This window comes from Pelophylax lessonae (assembly GCF_965119305.1).
Source record: "Pelophylax lessonae genome assembly, chromosome: 11".
Taxonomy (NCBI): Eukaryota; Metazoa; Chordata; class Amphibia; order Anura; family Ranidae; genus Pelophylax; species Pelophylax lessonae.
Window position 1 is genome coordinate 210701006 of NC_138778.1, and position 20223 is coordinate 210721228.

At 43.2% G+C, this 20223-nt stretch overlaps 1 protein-coding gene across 2 annotated transcripts in view; it reads right to left on the minus strand.

The window, feature by feature from the left end:
* Window positions 1-1683: 1683 nt before the first annotated feature.
* Window positions 1684-20223, minus strand: part of SNPH (syntaphilin) — a 49968-nt gene continuing 31428 nt past the window's right edge. For both annotated transcript variants that reach the window (XM_082272981.1, XM_082272980.1), the window contains exons 2-5: window positions 12326-12416; window positions 12102-12206; window positions 5338-5487; window positions 1684-2772 (exon numbers count right to left, since the gene is read on the minus strand). In XM_082272981.1, the coding sequence (XP_082129107.1) occupies window positions 1830-2772; window positions 5338-5487; window positions 12102-12206; window positions 12326-12369 (1242 nt within the window). In that variant the 5' untranslated portion in view covers window positions 12370-12416 and the 3' untranslated portion in view covers window positions 1684-1829. The remainder of the gene's footprint in view (window positions 2773-5337; window positions 5488-12101; window positions 12207-12325; window positions 12417-20223) is intronic.

The window sequence follows — 20223 nt, forward strand, 5'->3', positions numbered from 1 at the left end:
CAATTCCTTCCAATGACACCAACCGACGGGGCACAATTCCTCCCAATGACACCAACCGACGGGGCACAATTCCTCCCAATGACACCAACAGCGGGGCACAATTCCTCCCAATGACACCAACGACTGGGCACAATTCCTCCCAATGACACCAACGACGGGGCACAATTCCTTCCAATGACACCAACGACGGGGCACAATTCCTCTCAATGACACCAACAATGAGGCCCAATGACATCAATTGATGGGGCACAATTCCTCCAATTTACAGCAATGATGGGGCAGCACAATTCCTCTCAAGGACACCAAAAATGGGGCCCAATGGCATCAACCATGTGGAAAAATGACTCCTACTGACACCAACAATGGGGCCCAGTGGCATCAATGATGTTGCACAATTCCTCCAATTGACACCAACAATGGGGCCAAATTCCTCCCAATGACACCAACGATGGGATCCAATGACATCAACTGATGGGTACAATTCCTCCAATTGAAAGCAAAGATGGAGCACAATTCCTCTCAACGACACCAACAATGGGGCCAAATTGCATCAGTGACGTGGCACAGTTCCTCCTACTGACACCAATGATGGGGCGCAATTACTCCCACTAAAACAAACGATGGGGCATTATTGTTTCCCACTGACGTCTGGACCTTTTCTACTCGCAATGGCCACATTCCGGCCCTCCAAACTGTCCCTTTTGTTTACACAGTTTGGAGACCCCCCACTCTATGGGATCAGTCATAAGCTAATTGCATAAACTGACCAACTTCAATACTGATTACTGACAGGAAGTTAGCCATGTGCAGGAAACAAAATATCTTTTAGGATTTTAGTATTCCACCTCATAGCTTCAACTTTGGCAAATAGATTTAGGAATGTTTTAGCAGGCGTGTACTGGCCCCTTAAATGATACAAAATGGACAATGTAACCCAATAAAGGGAGGTAAGAGTGGTTGGGCCTACATGCACTTCATGGTACAGAGGTAAGAGGTATGTAATAAATATGGATGTAATAAATATTATTGGTTTGATGTTATCTAAAAGCACAATGGGGTCTGGGGAACACATGGCAAGGTCACACCCGAGGACAAATGACCAAAAGAAAAAAAAACCCAAGTCAATAGGGGATAATAAAATTGCCAGGAGATGGGTAAGAGCCAGGGACAAGGTGACATTAGTCGGGCCTCAAACCAGTGCAATCCAGCACGTGGCATGCACCCGTCTACATATACACAGCACTGGTCCACGCATACACACAACATATATGTACAGAATACATTCAATGGCAATGCATTGCTCCCTTAGCTCTCCACCAGGTACTGCGGTGTGCATACACGGGTACAGGAACTGCACACATGACAGTTGGTGGCATTGCATGTGTGTGCACATGTGACATAGGATAGTTAACACTCTAGAGACACAGACAGGTGTAGGTGGTCAGGTGACATGGGGCACATCCTGTGTCTGGGCTGTGCTCAGCAGCAACTATATAATGGACCTAGAGGTATGTACAACAGACACAACCAATCACACAATACGAACTATGTGGACTGGCATCTGAGTAGATTAACCCAATAGCCCCCCCTCAGCCGTGACAGTGAAAGCCCCCCTCGGTCAATATTTGACTCTTTATCTTAGGATTCTTGCATTTTTTTTTTTTTTTTCCAGGATTACTCAGATACATTCCATAAAGTCTGACCGATTATCCTCAGCAAAATAAGTCTTCGGCTCATCTCCCTTCTACCCCTCCGGTTCACAGGCAAGATACAAAGGGAGCGGCAGAGTCATCAAAGTGCGAAGGTTAAGAGTCCGGGGGCAGCCAGAGTTAGGGCTGGCTTGTTGAGGCACTGACTGGACGGCAGCTGATCCTGCGAATGGAGTGCAAAGCCACTGTACAGCAGCCGCGCATCAGGGAGCTGATGTTATACACCGGCTGTCCTTGGCGCCTCTCAGCGCGGCATAACCAAGCCACCGTGGGTACCACAGGAATCAGCACAGCCAATAAGTCCACTACAAAGTGCCGACTCCAGTAACTAAGTGGTGCATCAGGCTCCTCAGCCTCCCCGCCTTCAGCCCCAGAGGCTCCGTCAGTGACCAGCACTACACAGCTTGAGTCAGGATTGGACGCTTCTGGCTCTTTGGGGTCCTGGGATGTAGGTGTGCCAGCCATCTGTGACTGCAGGAGCTTCTCTATGATTGTGTCTGGCTCAGGGGTACCCGCAGATTCATCCGTTTGTACAGCACAGTCACTCATGCTGCTGGCCTGAACAGCAGCCTCAGCACATAGCGGAGGTGGTTGCACACTGACACACAAAGGCCCCTCGCAAAGGTAGAACTCTGTGCCAGAAGAGACCGCGCTGCTGTCAGCGTACCCGCTATCCCCAGTGTCCTGAGAGTGGCGATCTCCGACGGGAGGCTCGCTGAGTTTGGTGTAGGTAGAGCTGCGGGTGAGAGAGCGGGCAGGCGAGTCCCCGGCAGAACCGCCACCTTCTGCCCCACACGGTACTCCATCCTGTGCCAACTCCATGTTCTGCAGAAGAGTTTCCAGCTTACGGTTCTGCAACGTGATGTCAGCAAAATACTTCTGGACCCCCGTGTCATTTTCTCCTAGCCGTCCCCGGACATTATCCATGACCTCACGGAGCTGCTGAATTTCCCTTTGCGCCGCCTTCAGCGCCAACTGTGCCTCCACTCGATGGCACTCTTCCTCTATCCAGTCCTCTTGCATCCGGCTCAGCTGCGAGCGCAGCTCATCGACCTCCGAGTCTCTGAATCCACACAGAACAAGTTTGGGTGAGGAAGAAAAGAAAACACAAAACCAGATGATTAGTATGTGAGCTGACTAAATTTACAGCATTAAAAATCACAAAGCAAGTCAAAATGTAAAAAATATTACTTTTCAACATATTCTATTTGTGCTCACTATTCATATCCTCAAATGACTTCTTATAATTTTATCATAATTCTCTGCATATTCTTAGATTAATAGCCAGGGGCAGATCTACGGATTACCCGTCCTGACAAAAGATGGAACGGTCACATTTAAATCATTTATGCTAAGGTAGGGAAGCCTGTATAAGACAAATCAGGGGCGGGGCCTGCAGAAAAAGAAGGAGGTTAAATACATTTCAGTTTGGGTATAAAGTTGCAAAATTAGAATATCATCCAAAAGTTAATTTAGTTCAGTAATTCAAAAAGTAAAATTCCTATTTTATTTAGATGCGTTACACACAGTGATATATTTCAAACATTTCATTTTTTAAATTGAGGATTATGGATTAAAGCTAGTGACTTGATAAAACACAGTGGACCAACACCAGCAGATGACATGACTCCCCAAATCATCACTGACTGTGGAAACTTCACAATGGACCTCATGCAACTTGGATTCTGTGCCTCTCCACTCTTCCTCCAGACTCGGGGATCTTGATTTCCAAATGAAATGCAAAATTTTCCACAGTCAGTGATGATTTGGGGAGCCATGTCATCTGCTGGTGTTGGCCCACTGTGTTTTATCAAGTCCTAAGTCGGTGCAGCCCTCTAGCAGGAAATTCTAGAGCACTTCATGCTTCCCTCTGCTGACCAGCTTTATGGAGATGCTGATTTCATTTTTAAGCAGGACTTGGCACCTGCCCACACTGCCAAAAGTACCAATACCTGGTCACATCATGGTATCACTGTGCTTAATTGGCTAGCAAACTCACCTGACCTAAAGAATCTGTGGGGTATTGTCAAGAAGAAGAAGAGACACCAGACCAACAATGTAGATGAGCTGAAGGCCACTATCAAAGCAACCTGGGCTTCCATAACACCTCAGCAGTGCCACAGGCTGATCGCCTCAATGCCACGCTGCACTGATGCGGTAAATCATGCAAAAAGAGCCCCGACCAAGTACTAAGTGCATACTATACTGTGCATGGACATACTTTTCAGTAAAGCCCCGTACACACACGCAGATCGTCGTCATACAAATGTTCGTCTTTTCTCCCCGGGATGTCGGTGTCTGTTGAAAAGTGCAAAGACAGCACAAGAATTTTGTCTGCAGACTTCAGCTGACTGCAGAAGTGATGTCATGTAATGGTTAACTTTCCCTGTGTTTTTTATTTTCTGAGCATGCCCAGTCTTGCAAATCTGCGGTCTGTCGGCCGAATTCTGTACTGACAGGCGAACAATCGTCCGTTCTGGTGTCCGCAGACAAAAATTTTCATGTTTGCAAGAAAGACTTTTGTCCGCGGATTGTGCGCAGACAGCTGTCGGAGGCACCATACTAACACGCGTACAATCGGCAGATCTTTCGTCCGCCGACGTTTGTATGCCGACGATCGGTACGTGTGTACGGGCCTTAAGACAACATTTCTGTATTAAAAATCCTTTTTTTTTTTTATTGGTCTTATGGAATATTCAAATTTTCTGAGATACTGAATTTTGAGTTTTACTAGCGGTAAGCTATAATCATCAAAATGAAAAAAGGAAATGCTTGAAATATAAATCACATCGACCTCCAAGTCTCTGAATCCACACAGAACAAGATGTAACACATCTACATAGAATTTATGAGTTTCACTTTTTGAACTGAATTACTGAAATAAACTAACTTTTTGATTATATTGTAATTTTAGGAGATGCACCTGTATAGTAAAATAAAATAGACACAGGGAAGCAGCAATAAATGTTTTCTAACACAGTGGGCTACCTGACATATTAGATCTTCTCTACCTTCAACATTGTTAACTCAATCTCAGCCCACAAACATCATTTCAGCTTCCAAGATTCCCATAACTCTTGTAACCATCCTTTAGGACAGGGATCCAATGCCCAGGGTTTCAGTTTATGTGGGAGTTGCTAATACAGTGAGGATGATGGCATTATAAACATAACCTAAAAGATGCATGGGCAAGCAATAGGTAAACCTTTATGCACCCTGCCCTACTTTTTGATATTCCAAATCAGGACAGATGACAAAGTCCTGTGCAAGTTCTAAGTTCTTGAAGCTAGAGCTTACACATGGTTCAGGACTCTAACCGTCCCTATGGGATTGATTTACTTAAACCAAAGAGTACAAAATCCGATGCAGCTCTGCATAGAAACCAATCGCCTTCCAAGTTTTTTTGCCAAAGCTTAATTGAACAGGCATGAAGTTAGAAGCGGATTAGTTACTAAGCACAGCTACACAGGATTGTGGGCTCTCCAATTTTGGTAAATTAACCCCCTGTGTGACAACACTGGGCCATTCAGCAACCATGAGCACTGAGAAAAACCAAGAATAACCCACCTGTGTCTTACCACCTCTATATGGAAAGATCATTAGTAGGATTTACAATACGTGATCTCACCTCTCATGTAGTGCATCCTGCATGTCCCTCAGTCTCGCCCTTAGGTGGCGGATGCAGACCTCTTTCTGCTGCAGGGGGGTGAGATATTGTTCTGGGGTGGGGGGCTTGATTCCATGGTTCTCACTGCACAGACTGTATTTGTTTGACCGCCTTCATAAGAAAAAACAAAACAAAAAACACACTGAAACAAAAAGAAAAACCATATAAAAATCAAAGCTTAAATAAAGACATGAATATTTGTATTATCCGATAGGTTTCCCGAAACTCCCTTCACCCTCCACAGCCTAGTCTACAGCTTTCTCTCTCGAAAATGAATGACCTCTCACAGATTACAATGAAGAAGGACACACATTTTATACTGTGGATTGCAGTGCTGCCTACAGAAAAATTGGAGACTGGCAAACAAAATAAAATTGTGGGCCAGCCCAGCATAACCCCCCTAATCCCAGCATCCCTCAGTTTCGTGGCACAACGCAGAAGGTAGGACTTGTTTCCCTCAATGGACTCCAAGAAAACTGGATTTTCTGGTAATCACAAAAATCCTCATAGCTTTCCCATCCATTGAGGAACACAGAAAGTCTCATCCTTTCAGGCATCCAACAGCAGTACAACTGACATAACTGAGGACTGCCTGCCTTTTGCCATACATGACCTATGGCAGTGATGGTGAACCTTGGCACCCCAGATGTTTTGGAAGTACATTTCCCATGATGCTCAACTACACTGCAGAATGCATGAGCATCATGGGAATTGTAATTCCAAAACATCTGGGGTGCCAAGGTTCACCATCACTGACCTATGGCATGTATGATACTATAGCGACATCTAGGGTTTGGAGCTAGGAAATGTTTTACTTCAAAGAAACTGATGTAAGAAGTAGGGAGTAGAAAGTTAAGAGTGTAAGAATAAAAAAAAAAAAACAAACAACATTTATACTCGTGCCTATAGACTGCTGCAGCATCAATCAGCTGTCCCGACACTCTACACTGAGATCAAAGACCACTCAGCTCTCATCCTCATTCCACACTCCATAGGACACTACTTCATCAGGAAGCCTTTAGGCATGTCAGCAGTGAATGCGGTGCAATCTTTTTCCGGGGCAATCCCCCCCCCCCAGTTGTCCCCAGCACAATCTGCCCTTGCTCTCAGCATCATACCAAGAAGCTAAGCCAGCTGCCAGTCAGCCATCTGGGCAGATCCTGACATTTTTGTCAGGATCCCTGCAGAGCCTAAACGCCTCTGACGTCAGCGGACAGCACATTTTGGCCCGCTGTCAGCTAATTCTGGATCACAGGAGTGCAGGATATCATTTTAGACTAGGAAAAGTCACTGACTGAAGCTAAAGCTAAAGTTGGCCTTTCAGTAACTTCATCTCTGCCCCATGAACGAAAGCCTGTCTGTTCAAATCAGCACAAGGTAGAGCTTTTAGTAACTTTAGGACAGTACCACCCTCACATAAATGGAAAGGGCACTGCAGCCCTCCTCCTGTCACTCTAGTGTTAGAATACTGCCCCATCCCACATAGCTCTGTCCTGAGGTCCATTATTCCCTTCTACATGGTTATGTCTTGAAATTCCCTGTGCTATGGTGAGTAAACTCATTTGATCACTTCAGCCAGTTTCACACGGGCCTCAGCTTGTATAAGAGCAGTGTGAACAGCAAGCTTTGTTGAAGCTTTTACAGCACCATTCATCCCCAGTTTGTAAATGCTGAACACAGATCCTAATGGTAGTGCTGATTGCCACTTTAACCGCTTGCCGACCAGGCTTTTTCTGTCATTTTGTTTACAAAGTTTAAATCACTTTTTGCTAGAAAATTACTTAAAACCTCCAAAACAAAAACATTCTACATTTTTTTTTTTTTTTTTTTTAGCAGAGACCCTAGGGCAGTGATGGCAGACCTTGGCACCCCAGATGTTTTGGAACTACATTTCCCACGATTTCCCATGCACTCTGCAGTGTAGTTGAGCATCATGGGAAATGTAGTGCCAAAACATCTGGAGTGCCAAGGTTCACCATCACTGCCCTAGGGAATAAAATGGCGATCATTGCAACTTTTTATGTCACACGGTATTTGCACAGTGGGTTTTGCAAACACAATTTTTTGGGGAAAAAATACACTATTAATGAAAAAAAAAAAAAAAGTTACCCCAATTTTTTGTATAATATGAAAAGATGATGTTACCTTGAGTAACTAGATACCCAACATGCCATGCTTTAAAAAGGCATTCGTGGAATTGCAACAAACTACAGTACTTAAAAATCTCCATGTGCGACGCTTTAAAAGCCTTTACAGGTTACCTGTTTAGAGTTACAGAGGAGGTCTAGTGCGAGAATTATTGCTCTCACTAACATTCGGGGCAATACCTCACGTGTGGTTCAAATAGAGTTTACAGATGCGTGCGCGACTTATGTATGCGTTCGCGTCTGCGCTCGAGCACGGAGAGATGGGGCGCTTAAAAAATGTTTTTCAATTATTATTTCACTTTTTTATTTTCCACTGTCTGTTTACATTTTTTGATCACTTTTATTCCCATTACAAAGAATGTAAACAAACATCGCTTGTAATAGAAATAAGCAGGACAGGTCCTCTTCATGTAGAGATCTGGGATCAAAAAGACCTCAAAAATCTCTCTTTACCTTTAAAAGCAAAAGATCAAAAAAAAAAAAAAAAAAAGTAATCTTTCGCTTACAATTTTTTTTCCCTTCCAGCCTGGGCTAGAAGTAACATGATGTCGCTCCGGTCCTTCAAGGCCAGAGAGGTGATCAAAGTGTTAACACTTTATTCGCCTATGGGAGCAGACAGTCACACCTTCGGTTCGTTTCTCAGGCGAACCGGCGGTAACGGTAAGCGCGAGGAGCACAGGTGAGCGGCAGGAGGGGGGGGACACGTCCCCTCCCGCTGTTTCAGAAACCGACTCAGCAGCTCGTGAGCCGCTCGGACTAGTTTCATAAGAAAACGGGGCGTCTGCTGAAAAAAGCAAAAAAAAAAAAAACTGGGGGTTAATGCGGATATTTTTAGCTATACCCCAGTAAACCACTTGCAAACTAACATTGTATATAGCGGTCAGCAAGCTGCTAGCAGGCTTTCACTACAAGCTTCAAGAAGTGCTAAAGCCTGCTAGTAGCTTGTATAAAGTGACAATCAACACTCCTATAAGGATCTGTGTTCAGCATTTACAAATTGAAGCCAAATGGAAATCCGTGTAAAACAGGCCCTCCAGGTTCTTCCTTCAAAGAAGATTTCTGAACTGGGGCAAAAATACACAGAATATGAAGACAGATTACTGCACTCTCACTAATTAAACTCATATAAAGTAACACTTCCCTGCTTTACGGATAATCAGGCTAGTAAGCAAGCTGGGTTCACTAAGCAATTAGATGTTATTAGGTCTGGCTGTCCCAGCGCTTCCCTGCTATGTGCCTATTCGGCTATTTCAGAGAGAACATGCTTATTCAGTACTTTATCGCAGCTCCCTGTACTTTGTGACACTCCTGGTGTGACAACAATAAGGCTCATGTTCAGTATAATGACTACAGGGGTAAAATAAGAGATATCTAGAGGATTCAGAAACATATCAGTTATTATCAACCGTCAATTTGATTGGCTGTTATGTCGGCTTTATTTGGGGTACACTCCTTGAATCCATACGCACATGCCACTTCTTTATTATTATTATAATATGCTGCTGGCCATCACTATGGGCGTATTTAATTTTTTATACATGCATTATACACATGTGCTCCTTGCTGCTAAACTGTTCCTTCTTATACAATAAAAACCCACACACACACACATATATATGTTAGGGATCGACCGACTTTCGGCAAACCCGATATAGCGGAGGCTGATATGCACTTTCCCCGATATATCGGAATAGGCCCCGGAGGTTACTGATATTGCCGATATTTTGGGAAAGTGCTGTACCGGAGTGATGCCTGCAGCTAGAGGCCTCACCCCGGTAGCCGCATTCGGCTCTGATTGGGTCTCCATGCAAAAACCCGGAAGTGTAGTCATGACATCACTTCCGGGTACTCGGCGCCAAATTATAAAAAATGACAGCATTCAAAACAGCCAAAACAGTGCAGAGGGGGGGTTTTAGACCCCCAGATCCCTCCACAAGAGTACCTGTCAAGTTAAAAAAAAAAATAATTTTTTTTTTAAATGTACGAAAATATCGGCCGATACCGATACACAATGACCAAAATATCGGTATCAGCAATGAAAAAACGATATCAGCTCCAGAATCTTCTTAAACCATTGGGTTATGCTGCCCCCTACAGGAGTACTACACTAGGCAGAAAAAAAATCTTTACCACACCTATGGGGCAGTCACAGGGGCTATACTCCCACACTCTGCTCTAGGCATTCAGATTTTTCCTGCCTAGTCAGGAGTAAGGACCTAGTTCCTTGCTGGGATCTCTGATCCTAGCATTTTTTTTTTTCAGGTGGACAAGACAGACGGTGGTGCAGGCACCACATCAAGGGTCAGGTTCCTCCGTTCCCTGTTAAGGCGCTCAGTGCCTCCTGGGCTAGCCGCCTGCAGGCGTCAGTGATGCAGGTTTGCAAGGTGGCCATCTGCTCGTCGATTCAAACTTTCACAAAATGTTTTAAACTGGATGTGTTGGCATCTGCGGTTGCTGCTTTTGGGCGCAAGGTTTTGCAGGCTGCTGTTTGAGAGGACCTGATCCTCTGAGGGTGTATTGTGTTCACATGAGCTCCAGTTGTTCCTGGTTGAGCTCCATGTTACCCGGTTGGCTAGGTTTAGCCTTTGGAAAAAAAATTTCGGCTGCGTTTTCCCCACCCTTCATGTCTGACACCGCTATGGGACGTCCCAATGGTTAAGAATATCAGGAGCTGTGTCCGTCAGTGAACGAAAGAGAAAATTGGATTTTTGTCTTACCGTAAAATCCTTTTATCTGGTGTTCATTGACGGACACAGCACCCACCCCTCTGTGGAGTTGGGTTGTTTTTCTTCTGATACTGCTTGCAACAAAACTGAATACCTATAGCAGAGTGTGGGAGTTTATCCCCTGAAACAGGCATGGTAAAGCTTTTTCCTGCCTAGTGTCCTACTCCAGTAGGGGGCAGTATAACCCAATGGTTAAGAAGATCAGGAGCTGTGTCTGTCAATGAACATCAGAGAAAAGGATTTTACGGTAAGACAAAAATCCAATTTTTTTTACCCCTCCAGATTATCCTCCGCATTCACCTCCACGTTTCTCCTTACCCCCTCTGTGTACCCTGGCAGGTCTTGCTGGTTCTCACCTTTTATAAGGGGGGGGGGGGGGGGGGGAGGTGGTAATACTACAATTGCCCTTTTTTTGAGAATTTGAATAGACATTATCGATGGTTTTAACAAATGCCTTGGCTGTTGTGTCCTGTAACGTCTCTGCATAAAATTATGCAAGTGTTTTGGTCAACTCTATTAGGTACGGCAATAATGAGAATACTGCATGTTTTCAATGTTTATATGCCTTTTTTTTTTTGCTTCATTTTAGAAGTGCTTTGCTCTAGTTTATGTATACACCCCTGAGGAAAGAAAGCTATTTGTGAAACGCGTCGGGTGTTTTCCCTGGTTGCCCAGTTGTGACGGCAGTCTGTGGAACATCTAGAGCCCCTGGCACTTAGGCATTTATGCTTTGTCTAACTACACATAAGCCTTTATTGTTTTAACAAAAAATATTTTTCAATAAAATTTATATTGTATTTTTATATTGTTTGTGATATATTCATCATATGTTTGTATTTAGCTCTCAGGTCGTTAAAGTCCCACTAGGGGGTTCTCCTTCCTTCTGGTTATGCCTGCTCTAAAGTCCAAATCCAGTGTGTGACCTCAGCAATGGCCATCATTACATTTTCAATGGCAATGTAAAATGACAAAATTAACAAATTAGGATTTTAATGTGTGACCTAGCCCACTTTATGCCCCCTTCCTGTTCCAACATGACTGCACACCAGCGCACAAAGCAAGGTCCATAAAGACATGGATCAGTGAGTTTGGGGTGGAGGAACTTGACTGTCCTGCACACAGTCCTGAACTCAACCCCATCCAACATCAGTGCCTGACCTCACAAATGCGCTTCTGGAAGAATGGTCAAACATTCCCATAGACACACTCCTAAACCTTGTGGACAGCCTTCCCAGAAGAGTTGAAGCTGTTATAGCTGCAAAGGGTGGGCCAACTCAATATTGAACCCTACGGACTAAGACTGGGGTACCAATAAAGTTCATGTGTGTGTAAAGTAGGGATAGACCGATACGATATTTTGTACATTTAAAGTTTTGAAAAAGACAATTTTTGACACAAATCTGGTACTGAACATGTAAATTTTTTCCTAATGCTTAAGCTGGCCTGGCTCGCTGGTACAGGGCCTGTAGGTGGCTGGCTGGCACTGGGCTGCTGCGGATGGGTGTATGGCTGTGATACACTCCCGCGAGACAAGTCCCGACTCCAGAGGAGGCTGTCCAAAGGAGAGGGAGGCAGAATGACGTCACAAAAATATCGGCAATAATCGGCCAGTTCCCAGGCCGATATCGATATATCGGGGAAAGTGCATATCGGCCGCTGATATATTGGCCTTGCCGATAATCGGTCTATCCCTAGTGTAAAGGCAGGTATCCCAATACTTTTGGTAATTTAGTGTATTTTAGTTTAGCTTTTACTTTTAAATTATGTGTAGTTTTTAATGCCATTTGGTAGGCCCTTTTTAAAAGTACAAATCAGTTGCCAGATTGTTTGTTTGGATTATTAGTTGCTCTACCTGGAAGAGGGACTGCCATCACTTCCTTTGTAGGAGCCGGAGGTGCTACTGCTAAGAGAGGATGTTCCATATGGGTCCCTCATAGAGACAGGAGGCGAAGCTCGTCTGTAGTGAGGAAAATAAAAAAATAAATAAAAAAAAAAAAAAAAAACAAAGATTTGCAAAGCACAGCAACTAGGAAAAAAAAAAAAAAAAAGTTTACACGACACAGAAGGCAGACTTACCTACGCGAACCAATAGATGGCCTCCTGCCTCCAGGGACAGACATTGGGGCACTGCAGCAAGGGGGCACAATAGGGTGGCAGAGAGCACCTCCTGCAGTAGGAAATAAAATAGTTGCAGCATTAGACTGGCTAAAAAAAAGGAGAGCCATTTCTGAACAGAACACAAAAGTCATTTTTAAACATAAAAAAAATTTAAATCCCTGGTGATCCTGCCATGAAGTTGCTTGTTCAGGTGCTTCCTATTATAGGGTGACAACCAACACGCTGTTCTTGTCTTCCAACTATATCCCTGCATTATCACATGGGCTTTGAAAGGAGACTACAATTGCATGCAGACAGAAGTGGCTGAAAAGAGGAGGCAAGAGAGCCGCAGCACTGAGGAAAAAAGGGAGGAAGGGAGGAAGGAAGGAAGGGAGGAAAAAAGGGAGGAAAAAAGGAAGGAAGGAAGGGAGGGAGGAAGGGAGGGAGGAAGGGAAGAAAAAGAAGAAAGAAAAAGAAGAAGAAAGAAAAAGAAGAAGAAAGAAGAAGAAAGAAGAAGAAAGAAGAAGAAAGAAGAAGAAAGAAGAAGAAAGAAGAAGAAAGAAGAAGAAAGAAGAAGAAAGAAAGAAAGAAAGAAAGAAAGAAAGAAAGAAAGAAAGAAAGAAAGAAAGAAAGAAAGAAAGAAAGAAAGAAAGAAAGAAAGAAAGAAAGAAAGAAAGAAGAAAGAAGAAAGAAGTCAACAAAATGGTTAAAGCACTTATGTCAAACACAAGGCCTGCAGGCCAAACCTAGGCCCTGTCATGTAGCCCCCACACCCAGTTTTACAGCTGGAACATGGCGGATCTCTATTCCCCCACCTCCAGCTCACTCCTGCTGTCATTTGAAAACACAGAGCACACCCTGCGCCCCCATGAACCCTACACCTAGCCCATCCCTGTATCCCGCACTCTTTACCACGTGCATCCCTGCACCCAGCACACCCCTGAACCATGCACTCTGCACCCAGCATACCTGAACCCTGCATTCTGTATGTAGCACACCCCAGTTACAACTGGCCCTTTGGGGGGTAATCATACTTTTGATGCAACCCGCGATGAAAAAGATGACACCCCTGGAACAAAGGGTTTACAAAATCCAGGATATGATACAAGGCAAAAAGCAGGGGAAGTGTCTGCACTAAAATGTATTGTAAAAAAAATTAAAAATGGACCAACTGCAGGTAAATGCCATAATGCGCTAGTATGCACTGCATTATGGCAGACTTACCTTTCAAAAGGAGATCTCTAGCGCTGAGCTGTCACTGCTCTTGGGCCTTCCATCTTCACCTAGTCTTCCTTCCAGGTTTGGGTTCTCTGGCCCTTTGAATGGCCAAGCCGCAATCACATCACTCCCGTCTCCCGCCCATGGGAGACACCATCGCCGCACGCCACTCTCTGCATTCACAGAACATTGAGTGCACCATGAATGTAGACAGTACTGTACATGTAAATGGACTTTGAGGGCACCGTAATAAAAAACACAACACTTTATTTTGGATAAGTATTAAAACCACAAAAGTGTATATCGACCGATCAACATGGACAATTTCATTGATCAGAGGATGCAAGTGATAGGTGAGTGGGGGGAACCTCACCACCTAGAACATACAGTGCAACAGACAATACAAGATTGCATTTGAATGATATACAAAGGAGAAGTAGGGCGCTATACGCTGCACACAGACCGCACCACGGTGCAGGCAACGCAGAGCGTCCTGTACAATATGATAACAACTTCCAGAAGGAAATAAAACAATATATCCAATTGCTCTACATGTTTCGCCTGGTGTTCAGACTTCATCCGGAGCGGTTTGGAATATAAATTCCATAGGAAGATGTTGTTGGAGCCAACCAATAGGCACCAGAAATAATAGACCAATCTTGTAATAAGTAATCACGAGGGGTGACCTGTTGAGGTAGCTGGAGGAGCACGCACTGCTTATGGTCAGATTAAAAGGGAATCAGGTAGTCACAATATAGGGTATGCATGTCCCATACATAGCCGGACATAAGGCATATAGTAAAATAGCAGGCAGTTCCTCCAAAACGAAAAAGCATGCAGCGCGTCCTCCAAATGCTCCTCAAGAACCCAGATCAGTGACCCCCGGATGGGGAATGACCACCAATGGAGCATTTGGAGGACGCGCTGCATGCTTTTTCGTTTTGGAGGAACTGCCTGCTATTTTACTATATGCCTTATGTCCGGCTATGTATGGGACATGCATACCCTATATTGTGACTACCTGATTCCCTTTTAATCTGACCATAAGCAGTGCGTGCTCCTCCAGCTACCTCAACAGGTCACCCCTCGTGATTACTTATTACAAGATTGGTCTATTATTTCTGGTGCCTATTGGTTGGCTCCAACAACATCTTCCTATGGAATTTATATTCCAAACCGCTCCGGATGAAGTCTGAACACCAGGCGAAACATGTAGAGCAATTGGATATATTGTTTTATTTCCTTCTGGAAGTTGTTATCATATTGTACAGGACGCTCTGCGTTGCCTGCACCGTGGTGCGGTCTGTGTGCAGCGTATAGCGCCCTACTTCTCCTTTGTATATCATTCAAATGCAATCTTGTATTGTCTGTTGCACTGTATGTTCTAGGTGGTGAGGTTCTCCCCACTCACCTATCACTTGCATCCTCTGATCAATGAAATTGTCCATGTTGATCGGTCGATATACACTTTTGTGGTTTTAATACTTATCCAAAATAAAGTGTTGTGTTTTTTATTACGGTGCCCTCAAAGTCCATTTATTCCTCCACCTTTTTTGTATTTCTGACATTCAGGACGTGGCACATGTCTTTTTATTTTATTACGCCCCTGTTCTTTGCTGCACCAGGGATAGGCGTAGATATTCTATTTAGTACTGTACATGTGCCAGCGACGTCATCGGCTTCATTCGTTTGAGCCAAGGTCAATATCTAGAAAATGGTGCAAGTTCAGGCCGTTTCAAAAGCACCTACAGGCAAGACTTTTTAGAAGTTGACCTGTAGGGCAAAGTTACAGTTTAAAAAAAAAAAAAAAAAAAAAGAAGTGCTAGATGAAATGTGTATTAGCATTTAAAGTGCAAAAGAATCCCTATAATATAAAAGGTCAATAAATAAAATGTGCAAAATAAGTAATGTATTCAAAACACACACACATATACATATTATATATATACATATATACACACACACACATACATATACACACACACACACACTAGTAGAGTTGAATTCATAAATAAGTGCATGCAGTAATGAAGTTCATCAAATGTTCAGAAAAACTGTGCAAAAGGTGCCTTATTTTCTTACTGATGGAAGGTGCTCATCCATGTCAAGGTGCCACTCTCCCATCTTGCACCCCCACTCACCAGAAATGAAGACCCCCCTCTGGGCCAAATGCAGGCTTAATGGTTAACAGTGAGTGTGGAGTCCTGGTACCATCCAGCAGTAACATTTAGTTCAAGTGTCCAGAAATCGTTTCCTTACCAGGCTCAGCCCAAATGAAATAAGATTGTAGTGCGATATTGTTTAAAACCATGGGGCTCAATACAGCCAACCGGACAGGGCCCCCTAAATACAGTTTACGATGCTTTAGTTATGAATGAACACAGTGCGATAGGTACCGATCACTCCTGTTGATTCAGGAAAGGAAGAGGCTGGTAAATTAAATTCTCTCTATAATTTATTAAAGTAGATCACAAATATACTCAGAAAGTCGAAGAAAACATAAGCAGTAGGTAATAGTATGAGAAACTTCCTTGAACGCCATCTTGCGTGTGTTCCACGAGGAAACAGGACACTCAGGAAACACAACTCAGTTTTTCATACTATTGCCTACGGCTTAGGTTTTCTTCGACTTTGTGAGTATATTATATTTGTGATCTACTTTAATAATCTTTATAAAATAATATCACACTACGATCTTATTTCATTTGGGCTGAGCCTGCTAAGTAAAAGATTTCTGGACACTTGAAGTAAATGTTATTGCTGGATGGTACCCGGGACTCCACACTCATCGCTACATTGCTTATTTTGCTTATTTCTTCGACCTTTATATTATAGGGATTCTTTTTCACTTTAATTACATGCTCATACACATTTCATCCATGAGTTGTTTTTGTTGTTTTTTTTAGCACGTTCAAACATTGGCTTTTTTTTTTATTATTAATTTGTTCTGGTTTTCCCCCCGTAGGGTGAATAGCAGCTACTTACAGTATTTTAGCAATCAACCAAGCTCGGGTTATTTTATTATTATTATTATTATTATTATTATTATTGTTAAACTTTTGACTATTACCACTTTAGAGAAAATAAATAAACTGAGTAGCTAGAGACAATACATTTGACTAAAACTACACAGTTTTTCTAAATGCAAAACTGAAAATAGGGAGAGATTCTAAACAAAGCAGAACTGTGTGGATTAGGCTCACATCTGTAACTTCCAAGCTTTCACAATCAGTGCTGCAACTGGTTCTTCCAGCAGCTCAGCAAGGGCTCTGCACGGCAACACTATATGCTGATTAATAAATCATAATGCTATTACTAAGGATAAGGGAACAAATCAGGAATCTGGCAAATTCAGCAAATTATCTTTTATCAGGGAATTATCAGTTTGTCTGAATATGTCTAACATGAGAGCCAGGCTATTCACTGTCTGCTTTATGAACTGCTTGATGCTTGGCAAATGACACATTGGATAGATAGAATAGGATATATATATGTGCATCCGGAAAGTATTCACAGCGCTTCACTTTTTCCAAATTGTTAAGTTACAGTCTTATTCCAAAATATAATAAATGCATTATTTTCCTCATAATTCTACAAACAATACCCCATAATGACAACGTGAAAGAAGATTGTTTAATCACTTGCCAACCAGCCGTCATCGATACACGGCGGCAAGTTCCCGTGAATCGCCGTACCTGTATGGCGATTCTCGGGAGCGATCCTGGGGAAGCGCACCCCCATTCGCCAGCGGGGAAGCCGATTCACGGGGGCTGCCAGCTGCTATTGCCGCCGGGCACCTGTGATCGCTCCCCGTGGAGAGTGAACGGCGGTCTGCTGTTGTAAACACAGCAGACCGTTGTTCTCTCAGGAATCAATACAGAGCGCCTGTGTTCCTCTTATTTGGTGCCAAAGGTGCTTCAACAAAGTATTGAGCAAAGGGTGTGAATACTTGTGCAGTTTTTACAAAGATTTCAAATTTCTTGGCGGTACACCTAAAACATTTCTAATGTCCCGTTCGACTGGTAAACTCGGGAGCAGCTGCTCTTCCTCTATAGTCCTATGAAAGGGTCGACAGGCCACCAGGTTATAATAAAATTCCAGTGAGCGGCTACTGTTTACCAATAGGCTGGAGAATCAGAAATGTTTTAGAAATGTTTATGTACCAACATAGGAGTGTTCTATAATTTTCCTCGACCTCCGATGTTTTGCGCATGCGCAGTGTTGACGTCACGGCAGCGGATAGTGATGCGGTTGGAGATTTTGAAGACTTGGCTATTTCGACAGAACACTGGCAACCCCAAGCACACAATAGGATCCTTCAGGATAGACCGTGGAAGAAGGGTCCGGTGAATATGTAATTTACCAGGCTCTTCCTTTCCTGAATGAACAGAAGCGGTCGGTACCTATCGCACTGTGTTCATTCATAACTAAAGCATCGTAAACTGTATTCAGGGGGCTCCGTCCGGTTGGCTGTATGGAGCCCCATGGTTTCTAACAGCAGTCCTGGCAGGAATCATTGCATTTTTCCAGTAGGGAAAGCTTCCCGCACCCCACCACAAGCAGAATACAATAGCGCTGTGGGAGGGATTCCCCCATCAACACCGACTGTGTTGATAGGGAAATCAAGCAATTTTCTTTCCTTCCACCTGTGGTGGACAGAAAGAAAAATCGATTCATGTACGGCTTGCCTAGGAAGCAGTTGATCTCCAGAAGTCTGACATACCCCCTGCATAGGGGAAGTTTATCCTATATACACGCCCCCTGTATAGTAAAAACTTCTCCCTTCCAATTAGCAGGGAGTGTAGGAATTTTGCGGTTTGGAAAGCTGCCGCTGTAATTGTGCAAAGGGTGCGATGGACCACTGGAGATCGACTGCTTCTCTCACACAGAACGCAGCGGTCCCTATAGTCAGAATGCTGTCAGGGGTCCCTATATTCAGAATGCTGTCAGGGGTCCCTATATTCAGAATGCTGTCAGGGAAGAGGCAATTTTTAATGGTTAGATATTAAATAAGGAATTAGGGGCGTGCACCTGCGCCTATGGGTAACCTCAAATAATTAAATATATGCACCATAAATTAATAAATATAGAATAAATGAATATATAAATAAATCACTAAAGTGCAGCTGTAATAAAACTCCTCATATCACAAGGATAGGCAAAAGTGAAATTAGAAAAAAAGGAATATTGAAAAATACCCCACGCTTAATGCGCTTGCAACAAATGTGTATCTATCTATATAATGTATTACACACTTAAAATTATGCAAAACCTCATATGTGCCATAAACAATACTAAAACATGTGTAACTCAATCCCACTATAAAGAGTGTTATACACAAATTCTGTGAAAAAGGAAAAATAATAATAAATGTCCACAATGTATCAGTCTATGTTGGGTGTAATATTACACCATATAGGGGTGTGAATCCAGGGTTCCAAAATAAATAATCAAAATTCCAGGGAAGGTGATAAGTTGGTGATAGGGATTTTTATAGGGGGTCACCGCAGTGCTTAAGCGTGTACTCCATGGGCGACAGGTATCAAAAAAAATATATGAAGCCTGTCTCGCAGAGAAGCCACATGGGTTGTAACCAGTTCCTGTTATTCTCTGTACCATGTGACCAAACAGACACATTGTCTGCTGACATCACCAGGGTCCTTCAGCAGACCATGTGACTGTTTGGTCACATGGTACAGAGAACAACAATTATTTATTTTGGAACCCTGGATTCACACCCCTATATGGTGTAATATTACACCCAACATAGACCGATACATTGTGGACATTATTATTATTTTTCCTTTTTCACAGAATTTGTGTATAACACTCTTTATAGTGGGATTGAGTTACACATGTTTTAGTATTGTTTATGGCACATATGAGGTTTTGCATAATTTAAGTTTGTAATACATTATATATCTATCTATATATCTACATCTCTATATCTATATCTCTATACAATTTTGATACACATTTGTTGCAAGCGCATTAAGCGTGGGGTATTTTTCGATATTCCTTTTTTTCTAATTAGATATTAAATAAAGCATAAAAAGACATCTATGGCCCTATGCACGCTGAGAATGAGACTTCAACGCTTTAGGTGCGGATGAAGAGCACAGGTACCATCCACCCCTGCAGCTGGCAGCCTGGCAAACTCCATAAAAGATTGGCAGCTGCTGCTGGATGATACACTTAGTAGTACTTACGTTTTGGGGGGTGGGGAGTACGCACCCAGGGACGAATTCCCAGAATGCAGACTGCTTGCATTTAGGGTATTCATCCTTGGATGCATGTTGCCCGAAATCTAACTATCACTAAGTGTACTGTCCCTCCAGAGCAGCCTGCAGCCTCTCAGGATCTGACAGGCAGCTGGCCTGGACAGTGCACCGGTCTCCTCTGTCCACACCTAAACACTGGGGCCTAATGCCTGGTACACTCAATGAGATTATCGGACAAACGATCATCCGTTTTCTTTTGCATGCTAGTCTCCATATTGAAAATGAAGAGTTTACTGAAGTTCCGAAAATTCTTGTATGACAGAATAAAAATTTGTAAGTGATGTAATGTAGTGAAATTTCGGACAACTGTATTGAAAAAACGAAAATCACACAATATGATATTTTACGAGAAAAATGTTTGGGCTTGTCCGATCGGAT